At 46.6% G+C, this 26,263-nt stretch overlaps 2 protein-coding genes across 5 annotated transcripts in view; one reads left to right on the top strand and one right to left on the bottom strand.

Moving 5' to 3' along the window:
* Positions 1-17,575, top strand: part of LTO1 (LTO1 maturation factor of ABCE1) — a 31,918-nt gene extending 14,343 nt beyond the window's left edge. The window contains exons 5-7 of one of the 4 annotated variants that reach the window (XR_005820034.1): positions 322-486; positions 13,056-13,154; positions 15,091-17,575. Coding sequence is in view for 1 of the 4 variants with exons in the window: in XM_040557403.1 (XP_040413337.1) it covers positions 322-414 (93 nt within the window). In the remaining 3 variants the exon portion in view is untranslated. Of the gene's footprint in view, positions 1-321; positions 5,891-8,437; positions 10,019-13,055; positions 13,155-15,090 lie in introns of those variants that run through there. The other 3 variants (XR_005820035.1, XR_005820033.1, XM_040557403.1) reach the window with 3 other exon arrangements.
* Positions 3,060-20,433, bottom strand: CCND1 (cyclin D1). The gene is given in 6 exon segments (XM_040557406.1): positions 3,060-6,502; positions 12,029-12,177; positions 17,582-17,688; positions 17,690-17,739; positions 18,235-18,449; positions 19,960-20,433. Coding segments are annotated over 6 exon segments (879 nt in total). The 5' UTR covers positions 20,162-20,433; the 3' UTR covers positions 3,060-6,346.
* Positions 20,434-26,263: the final 5,830 nt, after the last annotated feature.

Raw genomic sequence — 26,263 nt, 5'->3', positions numbered from 1 at the left:
GTTTTATTTACCTGAAATAAACATAACTGTTGTATTTCTTCAAGGATATTATAAATGAGAAGGTAGTATAAGCCATAAGTAAAGTGAGAAGAGAGATGAAATCCGCACAAATGGATTTTTTTTTTCACACTGTGTAAGGGGCAATACCTCTAGCAACCACTAATACAACCTCCTGCATCCAGAGATGCAACTTTTTGAGAGGTAAAGCTGCTAGTATTAATCTGTGTACGGTAGTGACTGCTCCAAAAAAAAAAATGAGACTGTTCTGTGTAGGAATTGGTGCTCTGAAGACCACATTAAAGCTCTTCTTATATAATACAGGAGTTCAGTGGAAGTGTGCACAGCCTGTGCCCCAGGAGCAGACCGTGCACTGCGGGTGGTGCCTCTGCATCAGCAGGGCACGTGCAGAGTTAAGATGCTGTGTCTGTGCCTTATTCCTGATACACTGCGAGCACCCAGTCTTTCTGCCAGTAGTTCCCTCTTCAGGTAAGAGCACTCATGAAAATTATGGCTACTTAGTGATTTCTTAGTATGGCTATGAAAATGCTAATGGGATCATCAAGAAACTATTTGTTTTTGTTATTGAATGTCTATTGTGCTAAAGAAGCAGAAGGGTAACTTCTGCCTTGCTCCTGCGTTTGTATTCCTTGAATCAAAAGAGCAAAGTCAGAAGTCTGGCAAGCCTTATGTTATCAGTGCAATCCAGTCAAAAAATTTGCAATCCCTTTCTCATTATTATATAAGAATATTGTGGGGGAACTCAGTCAAAAGCCAGAAGGGAATCTTATATTTGTCATGCTGCTGTAACTACCATTAGCAGGTACGTTTGACGGATCATAAAAACACCGTGTTTGTCTGAAAAGATGAATTTCCCATAAAATTATGTTGGTGTGAATTCATTATAATGCCATCATTTATAGCTTTACGGCCTTTGTCCCATAGTAGCTTTTCAATGCCACTGCTAGGAATCTTTATCAGAGCATCTAGCCCACACACCTGGGTCATTTCTATGGTCCTTTGAATTAGTAGCTTGAAACTTCAATTTCTCTCCTATGTTATGAAGTTTTCCATCACTTAAAATGCCAAATACACTTGCCTGTAAGTAGATTTCAGGTTTTTACATTTAACAGACCTTTTTTATTGTTTAATAAAGAATATGTGAACTTAATGTTTAGTAAAGGTACAAGCTTTGTCAGTCTGAATTCAGCAGTGGAATTGAGGATGTTTTTGGGAAATTTTTGGAGGTTTTTCTACGTATGTTTCTCAATCTGATGTTAATACAGTATATTTCCTTTAAATGAGCTAGAGCATAGCCTAGCTGAATGTGCATATTTTTTACAGCCTATAGTAAATTGTTTTTCTTGCTACATTCTTGTCCTGTCCTTTCCAATGTGAATAATATTGGCACAGTTCACCCAACATTCAAATTTAGGAGGCTGCATTCAGAGATGGTGTTTAAGAGAAGGAAAATGTAAATAACAGAGCTGACTGTAGGCTTAAACCTGTTCAAGGCACAGAATAACCTGTCAGTTTAATAGATTAAAAATACTCATAGAAAAGGCAAAAACCACTTAACATGTTCAACAAAATGCAGGTTGAAATTTCTAATTATTTTTTTCAGCAAAAAGCTTTTTGTCCCAAATCAATATTGTATGTATGTCCTCAGTCAAAATATTTGAAATTAGAAGGGTTGGTCATCAGTGATACAAAAGCCTTTTTCCTATTCTTTCCTTAAAACATGCTGAAATTTTGCAGAAGACTGATACCAGATCTGTGTGGGGACAAAAATGAGTTTTTTGTCCAATTTAAGCTTCAGCTTGATCTGTATTTAAAGTCACTACAAATCTCGTTTTAAATCGTCTTTCACTGCTACATGAATCTGCTTCAGTGGCCTGCCTGTGTAACTTGACCGTATAGAGGAGGTCCCCATGTCTAATGGACAAAACTACGGACCCACTATGTACCGATAGGAACCTCCCCATCTGTGAGTTTAGGGTAGGCCAGGTGGTTTAGGTTTCTGACTGAAATGGCTGGGAAATCAACAAGCTAATACAGGCTCAGCTGCGATTCTTCCGATACAGGGGGCTTCCCGTCTATTGGTAACTGCACTAGGACAAGCTGATTTAGCACTAGACTGTGTCCAACATGCTCGTGTTAACTTACAAGTTTTCATTTTTCATTTTGTTTACTGTAGCTATTGCATAGAGTCAGTTGTTCTGTGAAGTTCAGCCAGTGGGAAACTCAGAAGGCAGATAAACAGGTATCTGATCTGAGAGACGAGCACTTGATATTTTACGTGTATTTTTTTTTTTAGCCAATAATGACATCACGTTTTCATAGAGTATAGTCAATACATAGGTTAAAAGCTTGACCATTCACCACGAAGAATATGCTGTTTCTGGTGTGTCCAGTTGTTGCAATTGGTAACATGCATTCCATTTACACGTTTGGGACACAGGTTGTAAGTTTTTCTCGTTTTGTTTTTATAAATAATCATATGTAATTACTGTTATATTTTTGTCCTTCTGAAGTCCAGTTCTTTACGTATGTTTAGTAGCTCTTAATTTTTTATTATCTTAGTGATGCAACAGTAAGAAGCGTAAGCTCTGTAAGAAGTAAGGGGAAGGAAGATAAAGCTGTTTAACTTTACTTCTTTTAAAACTAGTTTCTGTTAAGGTATTCTAGGACACAAAACCTTACACTGATAAATAAATACAGACAAGCATTCTGTACCAAACACCTACTTTATTTCACCTTTTATTAAAAAGAACCACCAAATGGTATTTTACTCTGAGTAATTACCTTAGATGTTTAAAATAATCTTAAGCAAATACTTGTTTTGCTTTTTTAAAATACACATTACCGTGACAGCCAGTCACCTACCCATTTCTAAAAAACGCCTACACTTTCCTAAAATAATAATAGAAAATTTTCAGCATTGCAACTATTAAAGCACGGAGAGTCAAAATGAGAAAATGTCATGTGGCTTACTCATTACATTAGGTAGTTACTGCCATTCAGCATTCATGAAAGTAATAAAAGACACAACAAGCAGACACTGGGTTTTACCAATTTTATTTCTAGACTTTAGGTTGTTGGTTTTTTTAAGATTTTTTTTTTTTTTGCTGGAAACTTGTCTGTTACAGGTCTGTTGGTGAAAATGTGCATTTCAGACCAGTGATGCCAATAAGTACAATATAAAAATGTACAAATCTGAATTGCTTGCTTACTACAGATTGTTATAATAATGTGACAAATAAAGCATCTCTGTTGGCACATGAACCCACTTATCTGGATTTGGCCTTTTAGTACATACAATATTTAAAGAATTTTGCAGTACACACTGCCACTCAGTGTAACACATAATATAACTGACAACCACTAACTCAGTAATCACGTTTGGTTCAGAGACACAGAGATGCCACGAACAGAAGTGTTTTATGAGGTAAGCAGTAAATGTTCCTGAAATTTGGACAGAATGTATCCAGTCCTCCTGGGTCCTGCGACTGCTAGTAGCATTGCAATGCTTTGTTTATGCACTATGTAGGATCTTAACTGCATTTGCCTCAAAGAGTTCTAATTCTGTTTTGGTTTAGCAGCATACAGGCAACAGCTAGATTATTCTTCAGCATACAACTCTGTTAGCTGGCTTATTTATGAGATTTACAGGCGTTTTAAATTAGCATTATGCTATAATTAAAAAAACAAAACAAAACAAAAAAAAACTAGTATATCATAACAGATTAAACACACAAAATACTTAGAGTTCCAGAAGATAACCTATCATACCAAATGATGTGTCCCAATTGATGGGAAAACACATCAGGTGGCATACAAGAGTTATATTATAATGCACCTTTCATATATCAATTGTGGCTAATAACACAGCTTAAAACTACTATGATAATAAACCCCAGATCAGACAAAGAATCCAGCTTTATAAAATGCGCAACAACAAAAAAACTGACATTACTTGATCTTCTGAAATGTCTGCCGTTTTTAAATTAATGCAACCTAGTTGCAAATCGCGAGACCCATTCAGAATAACGTTCGATGCATTTCCATTTGCAGTAGAACTATGAGGCACTGTGTACGAACATTAAAACCTGGTCTAGACACGGTTAACTGAAGTATGAGGTATTGTGAAACAGGAACCTTTTTGGAATAGAGCAGTAATCACATTAAGTAAAAATTGATCACATAAAAAATCTACAAAAAAAATGATGTCAATAATATAATTTTCTATGAGAAAATTAAAACCTATAACATGGCAGTATATGACATTGTATAACAAAAAAAAAAAAACTGATCCACAAAATAGCAGCAAAACACAATGACAAAGATACAGAAAAGCAATGTTAATTTTTTTTTTCAAACCATGCTGGGAATTTATCCATAGCAGCTCAATAAAAATGGAGCATCCGCTCCTATTCTTTTCTCTTTTTCTTTTTTTCTTTATTTTTTTATTTTTTTTCCTTTTCTTTTTTCTTTTTTTTTTTTTTTTTTTTTTTTTTACAATCAACACCTTAGCGGCAGTTTTCTCACATACATTTCACCATCACATTCTCCTCGAGCATCAACTTCAACAGCTATGTCCACGTCCCTTCAGCTACTTCCTAAAATAATAATAAAAAGATACATAGCCAAGATGTGCAAATTTTCTATTTGTAGCTAAATAAAAAAAAAGGGGGGGGGGGCATATACTGGAATAAGAACTTCTTTCAAGTACTCCAATTTTCATATCTATTAACTATGGCGTTTTTTTCATGGTTAGACTGCTACTGAAAATGTATAAGGGGCCAAATAGACTGCTTTGTTTTGGGTTTGTTCTCTGAAGCGTGTCCTTTTTTCTTTAATAAGCTGTGTTAAAACTGCAACGTCAAGGGTAGAAAGATTTTTTTTTTTAAAAAGGGGGCGATTGCATTATTTTACAAATCATACTGGCCTTACGAACATCCTCTGCAATAAATATTCTTTTTAGCCTTAACTATAAATTATATATTTTAGTGTTTAAAAACCTTCAGTTGTAAAACATCTAGAGACAATCCTTAAACTATGTGTCCTATATGTGAACCTTTAAGGCCCCTAATTTATAAAAATGTGTTGGCACCAAAGGATTTCTAAACTTCAACTTTTCTATAGAAAAGGATAGGAAGATATCCTGGCAATTTGTGAATGCAATTTCTCTCACTGGAACACAACCTTCGGAAAAAAAAATCACCTTTCCTCTAACACCATAGTTAAATGCACTTGCCTTGCAATTCCAAGTTTGCGAACAAGCACTTAATATATTTCCAAACCATTCCATTAAAAAAAAAATTCCCACACAATAAAAGAATGTATTTCCTATATCTAATGGACTGAAAGTGCTTTGAATGGAATGGTTTTAGAATATTACAAACAACAACAAAAAAAGACTAAACTGTGGATTGAACCTGACCATAATTAGGCTGAATATCTGCGGGGTCAGACCAGCATTTTTACACAGGTAACTACAAAAATATGAAGATTACAAAATATAATATATTATGTCACTATTTCGGTTTCTCTTTATAATAGAGTATCGTATGAGTAGTACATTGGCCTTTCCCAACAATGCTAAGCTGGAACCCTACAAATGCACAGGCAATCCACAGGCACACACACACACACACACAAAAAAAACAAAAGATTAACATATAATAATGCTGTATACTAACATACACTAACTTATGGGTTACGTTAACCATTTATAAGGTGAAGAGGATAAAAAAAAAACTAAGGAAATAAAATAAACATTTACAGATGAATTATAAAGTGACTAAATGCATAAGCAAGCAAGATACAGAAAAGCCTAGAACTGCGTTAAAGCTATGCTTTTTAAAGAAAAAAAAAAAGAATATTTCATTTACTATCTAAAAAAACCCTCTTCTACTTTAAAAATGGTTGGTTGGTTTGTTTTATATGTAAGAAATCAAATCTAATACCTCCCCTGGAGACATTTTGTGTGTTAATGCCTATTTTTACAACATACAGACAAGAACACTTTAATATAAAAACTAGTTGATTATTATTGTATAAAATCCTCTATTTTTGTAGCACAAACCCCTGGGGGTAATGCAAATACTATTTTTTTTCTTTTTTTAAGACAGTTTTTGGGGTATTTTTTGTTTATTTGTTTGTTTGAAGTCACAGATGGAAGGGAGACAGAGCAAGAAAAAATATAACAAGACGGGTTTTCCCTTCTGGTTATAAAATGTCCTGGAGAAAAGGGTTTCTGGGGGGGAGATCCTGATGCTGATTCCTTCTCAGATGCCCTTTCTTTGTCTGCTTCTCTTGCCAAGCAAACCCATTAGAAGAAGTCCTCTTAAATGTTCACATCTCGCACATCAGTAGGTGTGCAGGAAAGGTCTGCTTCATCCTCTACAGTCTTTGTTTCTGAAGATACGTTGTGCTGCTGTGCCTGGCGTAGACTGGATTCAAGGAGGGATTCAATCTGTTCTTGGCAGGCTCGTAAACAATCCTAGAGAAGATTAAACGGAAGGAGAAAAAAGACCGAGGGTCCTTTAGAAAAATACTAAGACCACAGACCACGTACCATTTCTTGAAAAGCCAAGAGAAATACAATGACGTTATCTGGGAGGGCAGCACACTCAAAGGAGTGCAGGAAGAGCAAGAGAAACACTAACTAGTGAGAGCACTGGATGAGCTACCCAAATTTCTGCAGGGTGCTAGCCCGGATCCCGCCCTCAGCAGCTAATTCCTGCCATTTATTTCATGGCCAGTGTGAGTGTTCTCCATACATGGCCCTCTGGACAAAGGACAGCTGTCAGTCTGCTCTTAGTCTCAGCACGTAAGGCTACAGGAACACGATGAGCACTCCGCTGCCATGACACAGGCACTAGCTTCCCTGGCAGGACCTTGGCACAGCAAGATGTAGCTTGCTTGTTGGAGCTTTGCTGCAGCGCTTCTTGCCTGGGTTGTTAACACTTCAGCAGTTACATGCAAGTCCATTCATACCATCTTCTACCTCAGTCTTTTAGACCTTTCAAAAATATAAGCTCTCTGACTGGACAGCACTGTGAATCAAATCATAATTAAATGAACGGAAAAGACATAAACTGGGCTGGAGTCAGGGCTGGTCCAAGTATTGCTGATGCCCTCATGATTTCTACTTTTACTGCAAAAAAACACTTCAGCAGGGCACTCTATTAGAAGTGATGGCCATAAACGGTGGTTTCCCCAGGCTGAGGTCTGATGATATAAAGTTCTTAGATAGAAGTCCCATACATATATATTTGTATTTAGATCTACGCGCCCAAAGTTGCCAACCAACCACTACTATCTACAGCAGTAGGCAGCTCAGGTTAGCTGATTTCTAACTCAGAAAGCGTCTGAACAGAACATAACCGACCATACAACCCCAAACTGGAGAGATCTAGAAGCACCACTGACCATCTTCATAACCATGCATTATAAAGTGCTGCCAAGCTTTCAGTTTGCTCCTGCATTCACCTTGACAGCTCAGTTTGGGTGAGAACTTTTTTCCACTCATTTCACAACCGGTTTCTCAGCCCTCAGTGTCCACACAACCCTGCCAAGTGCCCGGGAGGGTGCAAGGACCTCGCTGTTGCACCCACTTCAGCCTGAATTAAAAGCACTAAGTTCCCGGCACAATCAAGTCTCCTGTGGGAAAAGGGACAACTTCCCCAGCCATTAAAGCATACCCAGAGTAGGTACAGCCAATTCTACCCACTGGTCCACAGCAATGAAACCTGGAGAAAGCCTGCTAGCTAAACCTGTCCAACTTTCTGCACGTTATGGCTCTGTTCCTCAGCGCCACATACATCCATCGCAAGGACACACAACTGGTGCCTCAAACAGGCAAAAGAATCACACTACATTTTGCCAAAATTCCTCCAGCGTACTGTTTACTCCTATCTTTACAACAAACATCATATGCTTTTTACCAACATATTTAACTCTGTGTATTAAGGACTTTGAAGTTTCCTTTAAGTATTGCCTTTTCTGATTTAACCTATGACATGTGTTAGCCCTTGCGGTGAACCCAGTCTTCCATGATAAATTGCCGTCAAAAGTGTTAGGATGTGCATGACTGAGAATGAATGTTGTTTTCCTGAGAGGGTGACCTGCCTGCTGTTTTCTTTATTTCCCAGTTTCAATTCTGCCTTCATTCAGAGGCTTCTTGTGTGATCTACCAGCTTTTCACTGATTCCACTACCACAGGAATCTCCTCTGCCACCAATAAGGGCACATGGCATTTGGGGTAAAATAAGATTAGAAACCCAAGCAAACAATTCTCTGCAAGTCCTTTCTGAGAGAGAGGGAGGTTAATCCTACCTCTAAGCAGATCAGACCATCAGTTACAGCTCACTGAAAACACATAACCTATGACCTTTTCTGGTTTAAACCCTAGTGTAATATTTCCTCTTGACAGAGACACACAGCGTTTTAAATGACAAAAAGAAACGCCTCATATCCTAGAGTCATGATGCCTTTGGCTCCTACATTCCTCTGGCCTCCACAGTAAGATCTCTATGAAGTCCCTTCGCCCTGTCGCAGGATATGACAGACCAGTCGTGACTGCAAGGCTCCTACTCGTGCGTCCTGCAGCATGTACCTCAGTCGCACTTGAGTGTATCAAACAGTACGTGAATAGAGGTTTGGGGAGATTTTCAGTTTTACAAATCCAGGCACTTTTGCAGATAATTCTGTTATAACGAGGTAGTGTGCCAGGGTTCCAAATTGAAAGCCAATTTATTTTCAGACCAAAGCAAATCCCGTTTTTGGTTTGGTTTTTAATGCTATTTGCATATAGCATGTTTGAGCTCTGAAAACTCAAACCATTCAAAAGGATTTCTTTAAATTACCTATTCTTCTTCTCCCTCTGGACTCCAATCATGAATAATTACATAGGACTACATAATTTAAAGGTAATTTTTGACCACAGCTTTTTTTTTCCTGTGAGATTCTCAGAGTACAGCCTGTTATAACTGTATTTTTGTAAAACAAAATCCTTACAATTTATTATGAACTGTAGTCTTACATTACAGATGATGGAACTTTTTTTTTTAATTGTTTTAGGCATTTTGGTTCAAATCATTTTTTATTCAGATAATTATTAGATGAGTAGTTTGTCTACAGGAATCTTAGAACTAGCAAAAATAACTGCAAAATATAAAATTCACTGTGAACAACTTAATGAAAGCTTTTTCATTCTTAGCAAGAATACTTCTTATCACAGAAAAGCAAATACTAAACTTGTGCATTATTCTGATAACTTCTCCCAACAACTTTTCTGCTTCACTACCCAAATTTTCAATGCCCACAGTTTGTTCAAGGTCATAAACCCTTCCTGGATTAATTAAGCTCCTCAGTGAAAAAAAACAAATAAAAGAAAAAAAAAAAAAATACTAGACGTGCTAGCTTAACTGATGTGGTCAAATACCTTTAACACACAAGACATGATCAGACTCCAGGGTCAGATACACTAAAGGAAACAAACAACAACAAAAAAGAAGCTGCTTGGAAATCCTTTGTTACTGCCTGACCCGTTCTGGATAACAAGCACATGTCTGAAGGTGCCTCTGAGTAGGGGCAGGCAGGAGACGAATTCCAATGTACTAACAGACAGCATGGAAACCCAATCTAATCTAGTTTAGCAAATTTCTGGCCTGGAAATGAATGTCAGGTAAAATTCAATCTGTTTGGATGATGGGGTCAAGAATAGAATGATGGAAGACAGCCCAAGACTTCTAATTGTGATTATCTGACTTCTAATTACCCCTGATCAAAGGCAAAATGGGAAATTGGACTCCTACCAATGTAAACATGAACCATAAAGGAATTCCAATCAGGTGATATTCATTTTACTTTAGATTCAGCTTCCTTTGAGACTAAAGGTAAAAAAGTGTAATTATGTAACCTGAAATCCAACAGACCAGCTGCTTTAGCTAATAGATAATCTGGGAGAATGTTAGCCGTGTTGTGAATAAATGCATGCTCCTAATATTTCAAAACAATCCAATACAAAGCGTATTCAATCGTGCAGTCTGACAAGTGGAACCATCACCGTGGAGTAACAAACTTCATATAGATGCTAGTGAAACAGGTACTACCAATAGCAGAGTTACATGGGCTGGTCTCGCAGGAATTTTCTATGCAGCAGAATCGCACTACGTATGAAACCGAGCAATTTTCTCTATTTCAATAAACAGTAGAGAAGATACTCTACCCTTACTATGTTACAAACACGACAGCATACATGTACATAAGGTAAAGTTTTATGCTGCTTATTTTCTGTAGTAACGTATACAAAAACCCTTACACTTCTAACTCTAGCTGCTCTAACACATAAATATATTTAGCAATAAAAGCTGGAAGGGAGTTACTTCCTTTCAAAGCTCTTAGTTTTAAGTTCAGGTCATACAGATTGTGACCTTACAATGACTCTGGACAATAAAAAGAAATAAGCATTGATTCTCTTCTTGCTAAAACTTCTTTTTCTTTTAAAAGAGCTCTGTCATCAACTAAGTCAAGTCACATAAGGACATGCTGTTGTTCTCCAAGATGTGAGAGAATTTATTTCAGTGCTCTCTATCAGGAATGATTAAGTAATATATTTGTTTGAATCAGGTACTGTCAGTACTGATAGCTAGCCTAGTATTTTTCCCCAGTACCTGCTTCGAATATCTAGCACTGGATAGAGTGCCATACACTCAACCATACACTCACATATCTACTCTGTTCACAAACTCACTAAAAGTATTACATGTGCCTACCAAACTGAGCAGCAGGATATTTACAGCATTTGATTTCAGCATTTGAAGTTCCTACAGTATTTAACATACCAGCAGCGGATCCATACTGCTTTAGCTGCAGTAATCTAAATAGCAAAAAATAACATGCCAAATTCGAAGCATGGTAAAGGTGATCAAAATATAGTCTGTGACACGGTATTTGTCAGCAGTTGTTTCACATAGTCTAACGTAAAATACTCTTTTGTGAGTAATTCATTATGATGCATTTGTCCTTCCACAAATCACTCAATCTTGTCAACAAAGTCCAATTACACAAAACTAGTTTTGAAGGGTCTGGACTAATACAGCTCTCTATGCATTTAAATTATTAACGTGTAAAATAATTTAACAGCATCTCAAAGGTTCTGCCTAACCACAGAGTTGTCTTTATTTGACTCATTGTCCAGCACTTGGAGACCTCACAAGAACCTTTTTAAAGCATCTATTTATTGGTCTTCCACATTGTTACAAAACAAAGCTCAACTCTGCCCAACTTCACACACCATTATGACATGGATCATTGACTTTAGGTCTTCCTTGTAGGCTCCCTTCCTGGCCCATTCACTCATGAAAGGTTTATTGCTCACTAGTTACTGATGTGCATCTCCTGGAAGCTGCAGGGCAAAATGAGAGTCCTGTGAGGACCATCTACCTTGTCAGAAAGTCGTGGGACAACATTTGTTCCAAAAGGAATTCAATACCAGCTACTGTGCAGGTCTAGCACGTAATAAACCAAATTAGATCATTAGAACTCTTTTAAGAAGGGCTTTTTCACAACCACTTGGCACAATAAAAGGCCTCAAGAATGGTCAAAGATAAGGTCAGAGATACCACGAGGTCCATTTATTGCAATCTCAGTAACTATTTCCTCGCCTTATTTTAAAAGTTTTGTTTTACACAGACTGCTGGTTTCATTACCTACAAGCAAATACAGCTTCTGCAATTGTTCAGAATCAGTTCAGGGTTTCCTTTGCATTGTCAGATACACCTCTCACGAACATCAGAGCTGGATGTGGCACTCCTATCAGTGAATGCAACAGTGTAATCACTGATTATTAATGGCTATAACGACGGCTAAGTAACTAGGACACCTTCAAAGTGGAACACCTTCAAAAAAACTCTGAGGTTTGACCTTTATCAAGATTTACTGCCCGATTAGCTACTACGCAGCAAGCAGACATTCATTCTTAAACTCTAAGGCAAGAGATCAACTGAGAAGAGTCACTTACCGGATCACATTTGATAACTTGTGATAGGAAATGTGTGAGGCATTGATAGGAGAGGAAAGTGTTAGTGTTCCCCAGATGCAGGCCTTGTACAGCTGCTACCACGCTGCCAGCTGCGATCATGGAAGGTGGGTTTGAAATAAATTTAACATCTGTATGAAGAAAGAAGAGGGAAAAAAAAAAAAACTGAAATGATTGCTTTAAGAGAAGCCTGCCCATACAGATACGCTCTCCTCTACCAGCGTGGCTTCAGCTGCCAACTGTTGCATCCAAAGGAAGGGAAATGGTGAGCAGAAGCTGCCTCCTGCTCCGCACCGTTACAGGCCCCAACCTGCAGACACTCAGCCATGTGAGCAGCTGTGCTGGAGTGAGTAGCCCTGCTTAGCACGAAGCCTGGGAGGCCATCCATCGCCTCCAGGGATTTTTATCATAAGCAGGGCCCCCATTCTTCAAATGTTAAAATACTTTACTCATACAGATAATGCCACCAGGGTCACCAGCGCTATACATCGGAGAGAACCTGTGCTCGCGTGGTCAGACCCTAGGTACGCTCTAATCAGGAGTCCTCGGGCTGTTCAAAGCAGAAACCTTTGTACTGACATTCAAAGGAATATAGCTTTAATGAACAGCAACATCGACAAAAAGAAAGAAAGAGAAAGACTGCCTAACCCTGTCAGGAGGTAGATAATCCATATTTAAATTAAGGTTTCATCTTAAAAATGCTTTGTCTCAACCTAGTCTCTTGTCAGTGGCTGCCATCCATCCTGGCAACAGGGATTTAATGTAAATGTGGCATAACTAAGTGACGGGGGTCCCAAGAATTGGCGGACAATCAGTTACATTCTGATGTGACACCATGCTGACAAGAGGCTGGGCCCCCTTCCAGACGGCATTGCTGTAGGTCTCTCCACAAAGCCACTCCCATGATTCCTTAAGGGGCTATCTCTGCCATTTAGCATGTTTTGGTGTGTGTGTGTGTGTGTTTTTAATAAGAATAATCCACATTTTAATGCTAAGACTCTTTCTGCAGAACAGGAATGCGTTGATCTGTGGCAGCGTACACCTTGGAGGAGAATCGGAAACAAAAGGAAATAAGTGGCACGAGTAAACATCTAATTTTGTGTGAGAAGTAAGGGAAATGCCAACATTATACACAAGAACCTGAGATACATTCCTTCAGCTTTTATCAGAATACAACTTCCTCTGGGTCGAAAAAATATAAACCATCTGTCAAACCCTTGAATGAAATCAAAGGCATGGACAGCTTAGAGGGCTCGGTGGAACAGTTTAAGTATTAAATCATGCATCTCTTTATTATGATAAAATAACTTTTGTGTAAATGTTTTACCAGTGAAACTAAAGACTTTGGGACTCTATGAAAGTCCTCTCTCTGAATCTATTCAGCTATCTCTGATGCTCCATTGAAGCCCAGACTGATACCCACCTTCAAAAGGGCATTTCGCCCCACATTCTATGAACCTTCAAAATTAAAACCAATACAATTAATGGTGGCCAAACTCTTGTGATGCACTGCAAGCTACAAGGCAAGCTTGATCTAAAGCCATCTCACGTACGCTACCGTGTTTAAAACACATGTAATTTACCCCTTTTTCCTAATCCACCTATTTCCGGACAGACAAATACACACACCTTCTGGCAAGCTTCTATCGTTCCCCAAAACGAAATAGTTCAGGTCAGTTACTGACAACACATGCATTCCAGAGATGGTCCCCCAGCTGACATACTGACACACAGCGGCAGGTAGACTTCAGCATTAAGGGGTTTCAGCAGGCAAACGTGGAATGCCACCAAGATTCAGGTTCCAGGGGATGCAGCGGGCAGCGACTTCACACCGGTGTTTACTGATTTCCACAACAGAAGGTGACCAAGATGTGTCAGTTTAAGGGGTCTGTCCTGGCAGGATCACGTTTGGCGTTAATATTTGTGTTCTTCTTTTAAATGGAGCAGTAAACAAGAACATGAATTCATAGTCACACCCTCATTCTTTCCAAGGTGGAAAAGTGATAATGAAGTTTAAATGACCAGTTTGTGTCCTGTCCCTATAACCACTCCAGACAAGCAGCATGGACTGCCTTTTTGTTGCAACTCAACAAGGAATTATTTGTGGCAGAGGCCACTAATTTCAGCATATTAATCAGGGGGCCCCTCTCGCCTGTAATTGGATGCCCCCAAGTGAGAGTGTGGCATCATTGTCAGCCTCCATCGCCTCATCTTGCGCTATTGAGCGCCCAGGAACAAGGGGGCTTCGGTGAGATGAATTAGACCTGACACAGCCACAATGGGGTAGGGGGCCCCATCAATTGAAGCACACATCCCCAGTAGCCTATCTGAGACTTCATCCAAAAAGAATAAACAACTTCAGCGTTGTTAAAAGAGAGAGAGAGAGAGAGGGGAGGGGGGGATGAGAGAGAAGAATGCCAGCCACCCTGAAGGAGGACAAAGCAGGCATATAGGCGCTGCAGCGCTTTAAAAAAAATTCCTAACAGGCGAGTCACACCCTTTTCCTTTTTAAATGGAGCAGCAATTCCATCCGTCTGGAGAGCTGGGGGCTATGAATGAAAATCTTTTCATTGAGGCAAATCAAAACTCGAGACATAAATCACTTGCTGCAAGATGCAACAGGTTCAACTGGTCACATACCTTGAGACTCCCATTTTATAAAGGCCAGAGAATAGGGAGAATTGTAACACAGTTGTTTCAAAGGGAGATCTCTCTTTCTCCATCCGAAAGGAGGAAAGCAACAACAATAATAATAGCAATAATAATAATATAAAAGGAGCCCGGTATGTTTTGATAACCAAGAGGAACATAATGAAATGCTGAAGCTCCAATATTTGTTGCTATTCTTTGTTATGCTTGTATAGAGCTGCAGTTCTCCCTCAACACTGGTCTTAACTTGGGCCAAAAGAGGCCTGCTTCCTTTTGAGCTCTCCCCTGCCTTGCTCGGCCATGCCAAAGCCCCATTCATTAAGCTCAATTATGTGTTAACTTCAAACAACCCCTGGTAATTTTTTTTTCTCTTTTTTCTCCCAAACCTACCACAGCACAAAGACATCCTTTGGTGAAAATGGATTTTTCAAAACTAAACCAAATCAAACAAATCCACTTCTACTAGCCAGACAACTGAAGAGAGAGCTTAGAAGGAATTCCCCTCAACTTCACCTTGCAACGTACCTTCTCTTTCTGGAGCAAACACGCATGCACACTCATCCATGAACACTTCCACAGCCTTCGCCTTGTTAAGCCACTGGCCAAGGTTTTATTTTCTAAGCAAGCATTATTTCGCCGCCTCTCTTATGAGCCCCTCCTTTGGTGGAGGACGCAGGCTGTACACTTCAAGCTGAGGATATACTGCGCTTGCCCCCGAGGCCACTTCAGCGAGTTTCACAGTGTTTCAGTGGACTTTGGATCGGGCCCCGCAGCATCCAGGCAGCACAACGCATTTGCAGTCCGTCTAGGTTCATTTTGGCAAAGGGAAATACAACACAACCCAGCAACAGCAAAGCAAAGTCCAGATGCTACTTAAGCCACATGTTATCTTCACTAGCCAACAAAGAAGTCATGAGGAAAGCAAGAGGTAGATGAGGAATCCTGACATCCAAAAATAACAATAAAAACACAGAGCCTAGTGGCAGCCTTCCTGAGCGCTCTTCCCCCAGGCAATATCCCAACTTCAGTAGGGAGCCGAAGAGGGCCCCAATGCTGGTGAGCTCAGCGCTGTTTTTTTAAAAGCTCAGTAAAACTCCCAGAACATGGTTCTCATTTACTGATCCATTCTCCATCTGTGGTGTGTAGCAGTGTTAAATAAAGGCTCTGGATGTGCTTCCTAAAAGAAACATAACAACACTGACAGTAGATCAAAGTACTGGACTCCTTAGCAAGTCTCCAACCTTGTGAAATACCTCTTGTTTTCCATCCCTGTCATTGCCAACACAACAACCTAGTTAAACATCCCCATATCCAAAGGGGAGGCCAGGTAGCTGTTCTTTTTAGCAAACGGCTGGAGGGTGGTGTCAAACTTAGCAAATTGCACCTTCAGAGTCCCAGAGGCCTTATCTGGTAGATCTGTCATGAGAGGAGTAGGTCCGATTTTTCCCAAAATGTTGCTGCAGGTAGTTTGAAGGCTGTTTGAAGGTTGCAGTGCTCCGAACACAGAGCATTACTGCAGCAATCTAAACTTGGGAGCTGCCCGCTGCTCGGATGTTAGCCCCAAGATGGAGAGCAATGCCAGTGTTTACAGATGTCTCCGTTAGGGTTTGGTTGTTCTATCTTTAGGCTTTGCAGGAGGGCTGATTCTGTGAAATTGACTTCTTCCGAGTGCCTGCAATCTTTCTTCAATCTTTTTTTTTTTTACCAAATCCATCTCTGGAAAATAAACTACACAGCGTTAATTGGGTTCACTGACCGCACACATCCCAACAAGGTTTTCAAGTGCGGACACCGCATGTCCAAATGCAGGCTCGATCTCTTTTTTAGTACAGCTGCTACTGAGCATTAACATTTAATACAGCGCTGTATCTCCTTTACACTACGTTTTTCAGTGTTAACAGAGTGTCTGGCATTCCTCTTTACGTGCTACTGCAAAAGAACATTTGCTTTGGCTGCTTCTTCTTCCTTATTTCTTTGCCATTCCTGGATTTGTCTTGTCACACAAAAAGCAAATGCACCGAACACGTTTTGTTTAAACAGAGTATCTTCCCTCTAGGACTTCTTTTGTCCCTGCTCCTCCGCTCCGGCCTGTGGGACGCGTGAGATCTGGCGATCAGAAAGGCTCTCCCAAAACGCTTTTCCTTCCCACTTTGCTAGGGTTCAGCGGGTAAAGCCGGTACACGTACAAACACACACACACACCGCATGCAAACACGGAACTTCAAAGGAACAGCGCGCGCAGGCACGGTGCCCTTGAAACCAAAGATCAGGCCTCTGCAAACCTGGCCTAGCGAGCGGTCGGCGTCTTTGGCTCCTCTGGAGGCCGCCCCTGCACATGGCTCCAGCTCAGCACGTGGTCAGAGGGGTGCAGATGGCAGGGGCTGGGTCCGGTGCCAGGAAAGCCTCCGCGCCGCGTGGCCCTCCTCCAACCCGCTGCCACGGAGCAGGGGGAAGAGGCAACTCAGAGAGGGAAGTTTTAAAACCCCCACGCAGAGCTATTCACAAGCACAGTCTCCCTCCTCCTTTAAAGGCCGTCTCAAAACGGATCCGCATGGAGGGATTCCCTGTACAGCCAGCAAGCCTTTTGCAGCCCCTGCACAAATCCTGGCGCGTGGGGCCGCACTCGGTGGCTTGGGGCATGGAGCAGGGGTGCTTCTCACCCCGGCCAGCCAAATGCATCCAGCTCAGAAGAAAAGTATCTTCTGAAAAACTTACCTCTGCAAAGTAATCCACCTTCTGCAAACAACAAGGGCAATAATCGGGGCTTAAACTACCTCCCCGCAGCCCTGGGGGCTCATGGTAGGCCATAGCTACGGGAGGCATTACGAGCCGGGGCTGGGCACGTGTAGGGAGCGACACGCTTTGCTTAACGTGCAGGGCTCATACCTGTAGCGCACAGAGCCACAAAAGTCTGAGCATGTTTACGGATGATCTGCTTGGTGTCCTCTGCCAGAGGCATTTTAGTAAGGAAATGTTCAATGAAATCGTGGGGTCATTGCAGCCAGATTCCATTTCGCTTTATTCACCAGCAGCAGCTCCATTTGCTGCGAAAACAAAAGGGAGGAGAGGGGGAAGAAGAGGAGGAAGGAGAAGAGGGGGAAAGCGTGGTTAGCTCCGCTCAGCACCGCAGGGGCCGCCCCCCGCCACGCCGCGGCCCGGCCGGGTCTGAGCCCCCCTCGCAGCGGGCGGGGGGGGGCCCGGCCGCCCCCGCAGCTCCCCGGGCAGTGCCGAGCCCCGCGGGGCCGCCAGGGGGCGCCCGCGCCGCGCCCAGCCCGGCCCCGGCTCCGGCCCCGGTCGGGGCAGCCCCGCGGGCCGCGGCCTGGGGAGCGGGGGGGGGGGCTCGGCTCGGCCCGGCCCCGCTCGGCCGCCGGGGCCTCGGCATCCCCCGGCTGCGGCTCCCCGAGGCGGGCGGCGGCCGCTCGGGACCCCCGGGGCGTTGGGGTCCGGCAGCCCCCTCCCCCCGCCCGCTGCTGGGGGGTCCCGGCCGGCGTCCCGGGGGGGGCTTCGTTTGCGCCTGAGCTGCCTGAGCGTGCAATTACCAGTAATTCCTCGGGTCTGATGGAGTTATCTGTGTAAATGCACAGTTTTTCTGCGGTCAGAGGAATAGTTTCCTTCATTTTTGAAGCCACAAACATGCAGGTAGCTCCGAGCAATTGCAAGCGGCTTTTCTTGAGGGGTTCGAACGACAAAAATCTGTCCAAGTAATTCATCGCCAAGGGGAAAACTTCCTCTTCGCACTTCTCTCCTCGCAAACCTGCAAGAGGGAGAGAGGTCGTTGAGTGCTGAATGCAACGGGGGCGAAAGCCAGGCGCCCTCTGCCTCCCTGCCCCGGCCCGGGCTCTGCAGGGCAAGGCTGGAGGAGGAGGGGGGGCGCGGGGAGTAACGGGGGCGCGGGGGAGCATCAAAGAAAATGAAAGAGAAAGTCACCGGGGACAAAGTGGGGGGAAACGCGGCGTTAGAAACCCGCGGGCGATGCGTGGTAAAAAGGGGGGGAAGCGCCGAAGAGGTTTGGCCCCGTCTCGGCGGCCCCTGGAAGGAACAACGAAAAAGGGGAGAATCGGGCTCGGGCAGGGCGAGGGGAGCCCCCCCGGCTGGGAACGGGCTGCGGGGCCGGGCTCGCCCCCGGACTCGTTTATTTGGCGTGGGGTTCGCCATCCCCTTCGCCCTTGTGCCGCCGATTCCCCCTCTCCGGTCGAGACACAAAGGTGGCGTCCAGCCTCATTTCCCCAGACGTCATCTTTTCAAAAAATATTTAAAAATATTTAAAAAATCCCCCGGGCTCCGAAAAAAGGCCGAAACGAAGCGGCGGGGGTCCTTTACCGAGCCCGGTGCCGGGGGCCCGCCGGGGGGGCTCCGGGGGGGCTCCCCGAAGTGAAATCCGCCGCCTCCCTCTCCCGCCCCGCAGCGCGGCCGGGAGCGACGCTTCCCAGAGCGAGGCAGGGCGCTGCGCTTTCAAAAATTAATTAAAAATAGATCGCGGGCGCCCAGGGCCGCCGAAAAGGCACGAAAATGTAGCCCGGCTTCTGGGGCTCCCGCCGGGAGCCCCCCCTGCCCCGTCGCGCCCCGGCCCGAGGGCCTTTCCCCCTCGCTTTGCCCGGCCGACCTCGCAGCCGGGCTCGCTGCCGCGGCACAGGCGCGCCGCGGAGGGGGCACCGCGGCTCCGGCCGCCCTCGGCGCCGAACAAAGAAACTTTCACCCGCCGCTCCCCGGGGGCCGCCGCAGCCCCTCCGGCCGTGCCCCTGCCCGCAGCCCCGGCGGGGTCCCCCCGGCCCCCGGCCCCGGCCCCGCTCCCCCCGCCCGCCCGGCCGCCCTTGGCGCGCTCCCCGGGACTTTCTAATTTTCTCCCGATTAATAAACACTTTTTGCTTTGCAATAAAAGAACAAAGATGGCGCGTAATACTGGCACGGGCAGCGCTTGCATACGTGTACAGGGATATTAATTTTAAGAAACCCCCCGGCAGCGATCAGCCGGCGGCGCGTCCCGCCGCCCGGGGGCTGCGCGGCGGGGCCGGCCCGGGGCTGCCCGTCGGGCCGGGAGTGGAGGCAGGCGGGGGCCGCCTCCGGCCGCGCTCAGCCCCGGCTCCCCTCGCACGGCCGCCGGCGGAGCGGGGCCCCCGCGGGCAGGGGGTGCGCGGCCGCCCCGCCGGGGGAGGCCCCGGGGCCGCTCCGAGCAGCCCCGGCCCCGCAGCCGCAGCCGGAGCGAGGCGGGCAGCGCCGGGGCTGAGCGCGGGGGGCGAGGGCGGCGCAGAACCCCCGGAGCATACAGACCTCCAGCATCCAAGTGGCAACTATTTTCCTCATATATGGCAAGATTTCCTTCTGCACGCACTTGAAGTAGGACACCGAGGGCGAGCAGGTCTCCTCCGCCTTGAGCATTGTCTGCAGCACCCTGTCGTTGAGGAGGTTGGCATCCAGGTAGGCTCGTCGGATGGTCTCCACCTCGCAGCACAGCAGCTGATGTTCCATGTCTGCCTCCTTCGTCTCGAGTAAGTTTTCTCAAGGACTGAGTCAGTCTCTCGCTCGCTCTCTCTCTTCCCCTTCCAGGAGTCCCTTGGATGCTGCTTCTGCTACTGCCGCTACAGCCCTCTGGAGGCTGCAAAACTTTCTAACTTCCAACAAAACTCCTGTATAGTCCCTGTGACGTTACTGTTGTTAAGCAGAGATCAAAGCACGAGAGAGAATGAGAAAGAGAGAGAGAGAGAGCCAAAAGCAAGGGGCAGAGCCCTAAAGCCATCCCATAGGCTTCAAGTCCTTCCCCTTTGCTTAGCTTATAGAGAGCAGGGTTTTAATGCAAATGCAAATGAGACAAGGGCTTGCTTTCTTCAAGGGCAAGGGAGAGGTGGGGGAAACCCAAATTGTCTCTTCAGTGTATCATGCATAATTTTAAAAATGGAGAGAGTTCTGCAGTGGGAGCCAAATGATGAATGGGGCTAGGCCACACACAGGCACACATGGATATAAATACAGGGAGACGTGGTTGGTATTATTTTACTGGGGGCGCCAAGGAGGGGGAGCCGGGCAGCACCAGCGCCTCACTCTCCCTTATCAATTATTGTGCCTGCCCTCACCGATGCGTACCTGGAATATCTGTCCTTTAAACACACGCGCTCCCGACCTGGACGTGCAGCCTTTGTAGTCGATCCCAAGGGAACAGCTTTCTCCTGTTTCCTCATTCCCTTTTTTTTTTTTTTTTTTCCTCCTACCCCCCCTCAATGATTTTGCTGCGGGTCAGAAATTTAAAGGAGTTGGGGTCTCCCCCCTCCTGCAAAGACGGTGCTTCTCCCTTCCTTCCTTCCTTCACGCCTCCCCTTTCACTTTCAAGGTTTTACCCTCCCGAAGGGGCACAGGGGTGGCAGGGGACACGGTGATAGCCAACTCGAGCCGCGGCGAGTGGCAGTGCACGCCGGGCAGGCCATGCTCAGCACCCCACCCCCACCACACACAGCCACCCAGAAGAAAATATCCCAGCAGAGCAGCAAAATGGTGGCCAGGGCTTCCTCCCGCACCTACAGGGAGATGAGCCGGGGGGGGGGCAGCAGCCACCCGTGCCCACCAGGGCCGCCATGCCGTGCTGCGCCGTGCCATGCGGTGAGGACAGCCCGTCCACGTGTGACGTGCGGCCACACGGCCCTGCTGTAATAACTCCTGGCCCCCAGCCCCGCCGGGCTGCCTGTACCTGAGAACGCCTCGCTTTGCTTTCTTTCTGGTAAAAAGCCTCCTTTAAACTACTCCTCGCTTTTCCACGGGCTGATAGGGGAGCTTGGGGCCCACTGGAAAATACCAGAGGCGAAGCCAACCCGGCTGCTCCGCGGGAGAAACGACTGGGCCCAAAGCAGAGCAGGAAGGCCATGAACGAGGGGGGCTCACGCTGCCTTGTGTGGGCCCACCCTGAGCACAGACATCAGCTCCGGCCTGATCCCACGTTGGGGGCACCCACCCGCGGCACGGCGCTCGCCGAAGCGTTGCCGGCGGGCTTTGCGGCGGTGCCGGGGTCTCATGGCTGCAGCGCACATGCTGCGGGGCCGCGCAGCATCTCTAGTGCATGACCTAGGGGGAAGCGGTGCCAAGGCTCACAGGGCATGTAGTGCACGGCTGCGTGCTTACGTAACCTCTTTGCACGGAGTATCTGCCCGCCGTCCCAGCTCAGTGCTGTGCTTGACCGCTCGTCTCCATTTTATCTTCGCCCGTGCGCCTGGAGCTCAGTTCCCCTCACGCTCGGCAGCCTGTGGGGCCGACCCGGGGGTTTCTCGGTGAGGAGGCCGTTCCCCATGCCTGTCCCCGCGCCTGGCTGTTGGCTGCGTACGCGGGACACGCAGCTCTGCTCTCGCAGCGTACGGAGGCCGGGGAGGTTTCGATTTTTAATAAAGCAGCACGTGGTGACCCTGCAGTCGCAGGCCTGAACTCAGCCTGCCCACGACGCACAACTCGGGGATCCCGTTTAGTCAACTCAGGGAGCCCATTTAAGCTCCCAGCGCCTCCGGAGTGAGCGGCTGGCTGGGGGTGCCGGGAAGAGCCACCTCCGGGAAGCGCTCCTGCTGCCTGCCCCCGCAGCAGCCCGGAGGTGCCCGCACCCCCGGCCCCGCTGCGGGTGGGTGCCGAGCCCCCCCCCCGCCACTCCTCAGGAGCCGGCGCTCCGCTCACACGCGGGGCGGGAGCGGGGCCGGGGCCGGGGCCGGCGGGAGCGGCGTTGGCACGGGGCCCGGGGGAGCCCCCGGCGCGGCGCGGGGCGGCGCGGCCGCAGGAAGCGCCCATTAGCACGGGCCAATGGCGGCGCCGGGCTGTTACCGGGCGGGCCGGGCAGATCTCGCCGCCCGGTCCCGCCGACACAAAGGGGACCGGCCCGGGGGGCGAGGGCCGCACGCGGTGCCGCTGGGCTCCCCGCGGGGCTCCGCAGCCCCGGGCCCTTCCCGCCCGGGGCCACCCCGCACCTGCCCGGCCGGGTCCCGCCCCGCCGCTACCTGCCCGCCGGGCGGGGGGGGGGCGGCGCCCTAACGGCCCCTAACAGCCTCCTAACGGCCCTTAACGGCCGCCCACGGCCAGGGGCCGGTCCGTCGGACCGAGCCCGGGGCTGCCAATCAGTCAGCCGGTCGGTCGGTCTGTCAGTCAGTCAGTCAGTCAGCGCTCTGCCCCGCTGGTCGTGCGCTGGGGCTGCCGGCGGCGCTCGCTCCCTCCTCCCTGCCCCGCCCGGTGCCGGTGCCGGTGCCGGTGCCGGTGCCGGTGCTGGTGCCGGTGCCACCGCCCCGCCCAGCTCCTCCCCAGCCCCGCCCCTCTCCGGCACTTTCTCATGACGTCACCCCGCCCCGCGCGCCGCCGCCGCCTCTGACAAAGGGAAGCCGCGGGTGCGCGCATTCCTGGCGTGCCGCCGGGCCGCGGGCACGCGCCTCCCGCCCCTCTCCCGGGCTGTCGGGAGCGCGCCTCCCTGCCCGCGCACCTGCCGGCGGGGTGCAACGGGCCGCTTCTCGTGGGGCCCGGGCGCTCGGCCCCGCAGCCCCCTGCCCTGCCCTGCCGCCCCCGCCCCGGCAGCGCACCGGCCCCGCAGCGAGGTGCGGGTTCTCGCTCACCTGGCTTGGGCACAGGGGGAGAGAGGCCTCTGTCAGCACCTGGTGCCCACCGAACACGGGCTGGATGCTCTCGGCTTTGTGTTGACTGCAAGAGCGGTCCCATCGTTGGGGAGCTCGTCTGCCTGTGTGGGAGTGCCTTGGAGCAGGCTGTTGGATGTAGGGTGGGGTGGCCGCGGGGACCAGCAGAGCGTGCCTCTTACCACACGACGCCTCTTACCACTCCGCATCCTGTCAGAGGCTGAGAAGCGAGGCTGAGGAGCGAAGGACGCCTGCTTCACCAGGAAGCGGTGTGCCGGGCACTATAAGTGACTAAGGACAGGATTTGGGATATCCCACTGACAGAGCTGTGGTTAAGGCAGCAGTGACACAGGAGATCCTCTTTAGCACCTGGTGGTCCACGACCAACTCCTGCTGTTTAAGCAGCCGGCACCATGGCGGTCCCAGCGGGAGGAGCGCCGTGCTGCCTGCTCGGGGACACCCAGAGGCTGGCACTGCTGTGGCACCCGTGCACTGCCGGTGTCCCTCGGCGCCCTTCCAACAGCGCGGCCTCCTCCGCTGGGCTCCCCGGTGGAGGGTGGATCAGCGCTTCTCTGAGGGGCAAGCGTGCGCTCTTTGAACCTGTAGAGATCATTTGGCTCAGAACCAAGTCGAAAACACTGGGTTATAATTCTGACCTGAAGCATAGATGACAAAATGATAAATTTGCAAAACTCAGGCATTTCTTTCAGAGGACATGAATTCAATGGGAGTATTACCATCAACATCAAAGGGAGCAGGATTGAACCTGTAATGTATAGCGCTAATGACTACAATCAAATAAACTTACATTGCCTGGGTTTTCTGCTACCTTTTGCCTTGTGTGTGTGCGTGCACACACTTTTATGTGCGTGCCAAATGAGTGCAGAGTGGATCTAGGATGCTACCATTTTGAATCTGTGGCTGTTACACCGAATTGGTGAAAAATACAAATAATAACATGGGGTGACAAGCTGTAGGGAATCTCATCTGTTTGTTTCCATAAATCAGTAAAGGAAGTGAAGAACTGAAAACCCTGACAGATGAGATTATAATCCTAGCGAAGGCTTAAGAAATGTTTATGCCTAATTTGATCTACTTGTGGTAGCTGGTATTTTTTACATGCTTGTGGTGTGGCTCAATTTGATTAAAAAGAGTATGGAATGCTCTGCGAAACACACAATCCTATAGTTACATCTTTGTGTACTATTTATTTTATATTTACCATCTCTTGTTTGGAATAGCGTGCTACATGAATGGATAGCTGTTTGTCCCCTGTGGTTAGTTCTTACCTGTCTCACTAGGACAGTAGAGAATGTAAGGTATGATAATAGCCTCCTATTTAACTCAATTGAATTTCTTTTGTTGGCTAATTTTCATTTGTGTTTACATCATTTAGTAAATTGCTCAGATTTACAACCTTAAACTGTGGATGCTTCTTCTTGGGGGGGGTGGGGGTGGGGGGGGAGGAATTGTCATTCTGTCCATGTATTACATTTCAGAGGGATTCAAGTGAAAAGTCAAAATAGAACATGAATGACTAGCAGCTACATCAGAGATGCTTTGTTTCCTGAGTATAAAATTTTCTGTGGTATTAATGTTATCTTGGCCTAGTGTTTGTACAAATGTAGCAGCATCACTACTCACTTTCAAGGTAAAGAACAATCAAAATTACAATGTGATGGCACTCCACTCTAAATTGCCTCTATCTTTTACATTTTCTTGATTCCTGGTTGGAGAGCCAAGTGGTTTTATCTAAGTGCTAACTCTGCAGCTCTCTGTTGGTAGGGCCACGGGTCACTCAGCAAATAGTAAGGCTCAGTCAGCACGTGTAACACCTCCACGCACTTGATGATGGCAGGGAAGTCTGTCATGATGCTGAAACCTTCGGGGGGGGGCTCTCATGGGATCCCCTTGTTACACTTGCATTGGGCTAAGAGGACGTATGGATGGATGCAGTGAGGTTGAGATCGTCTGATTCTCCACTGGAAAATGATACAGCAGGCAAAAGCAAGACTGCAAACACCTGACGGGAGGGGAGGGGCGGGGAGGTAGACCTTACTATTTATTTCCAACCCAAAATACACCCAGAATCTCTGTTAGGCACAAGTTGTGTTCTGTGCATGTGTACCATGGCACAAGCACTAATACTGGTGTCTTGAAACAGGCAGGCAATTTCCCAGAATATTATGGTGAGAAGGGAAGGATCTGGAAAAGGGGAATGGCTACATTTTTTCTTGAAATGCGCAATAAAGCCCCAACCTTATCTTCTCTTTAAAATGTGTATAAAGTTTGAGCATATTTTGTCCACAACCAAGGCATTTCATCAAATCCCAGCTTTGAATTCAGGCTGGGGCTGGAATTGGTTAGAGAAGCTGAATCCTAGTGAAATGGTAGGATAACATCAGGAAAACTGTCTCGAGAAATACTGAGAATACTTTTTCCTACTTCTGGAGCAATCCAGTGATGTAATACTATGATTTTCAGTGATGGAAATGAGGCTCGATTGCAAATGATTTAGAAGCTCATTCAGTAAAAGATTTAAACACATGCTTAAGTCAAAATATGTAAGTACACCAGAACTACTCATATGCTTAAAAATTAAATACATATTTAAATGCATTGCTAAACTGGAGTCTTAGAGTACAGTTTGAAGTTAAAGTTAAACTAGTCTAGATGATATCTGTTGCCAGAATTGATTAGTCTTCTAGTTTTCTTTCTCTGAAGCGGCTCACTGGAGTCAAAAGGTGTTGGTACCTCACAGCACTGGTTGCTTCCTCAGTGACTTTGAAAAGTATTCCTCTTCTCATAAAAATACAAGTCTTAGTTAATACTAAAAATCAGTGGAGATATGCTGGAGTCAACATCTGTACTAACATGTAATCCATGTTTGATTTCACAAGCCACAGCCTGCTAGAGAAAGAGCTAAGGGGAACCATTCCTAGGCTGGCTAAGATGTATTTCTTTCTTTTACTTATGAGCTCCCATATCC

The sequence above is a fragment of the Cygnus olor genome, chromosome 5 (assembly GCF_009769625.2).
Source record: "Cygnus olor isolate bCygOlo1 chromosome 5, bCygOlo1.pri.v2, whole genome shotgun sequence".
NCBI classification, from domain to species: Eukaryota; Metazoa; Chordata; class Aves; order Anseriformes; family Anatidae; genus Cygnus; species Cygnus olor.
This window is presented reverse-complemented; position numbering and strand designations above follow the sequence as displayed.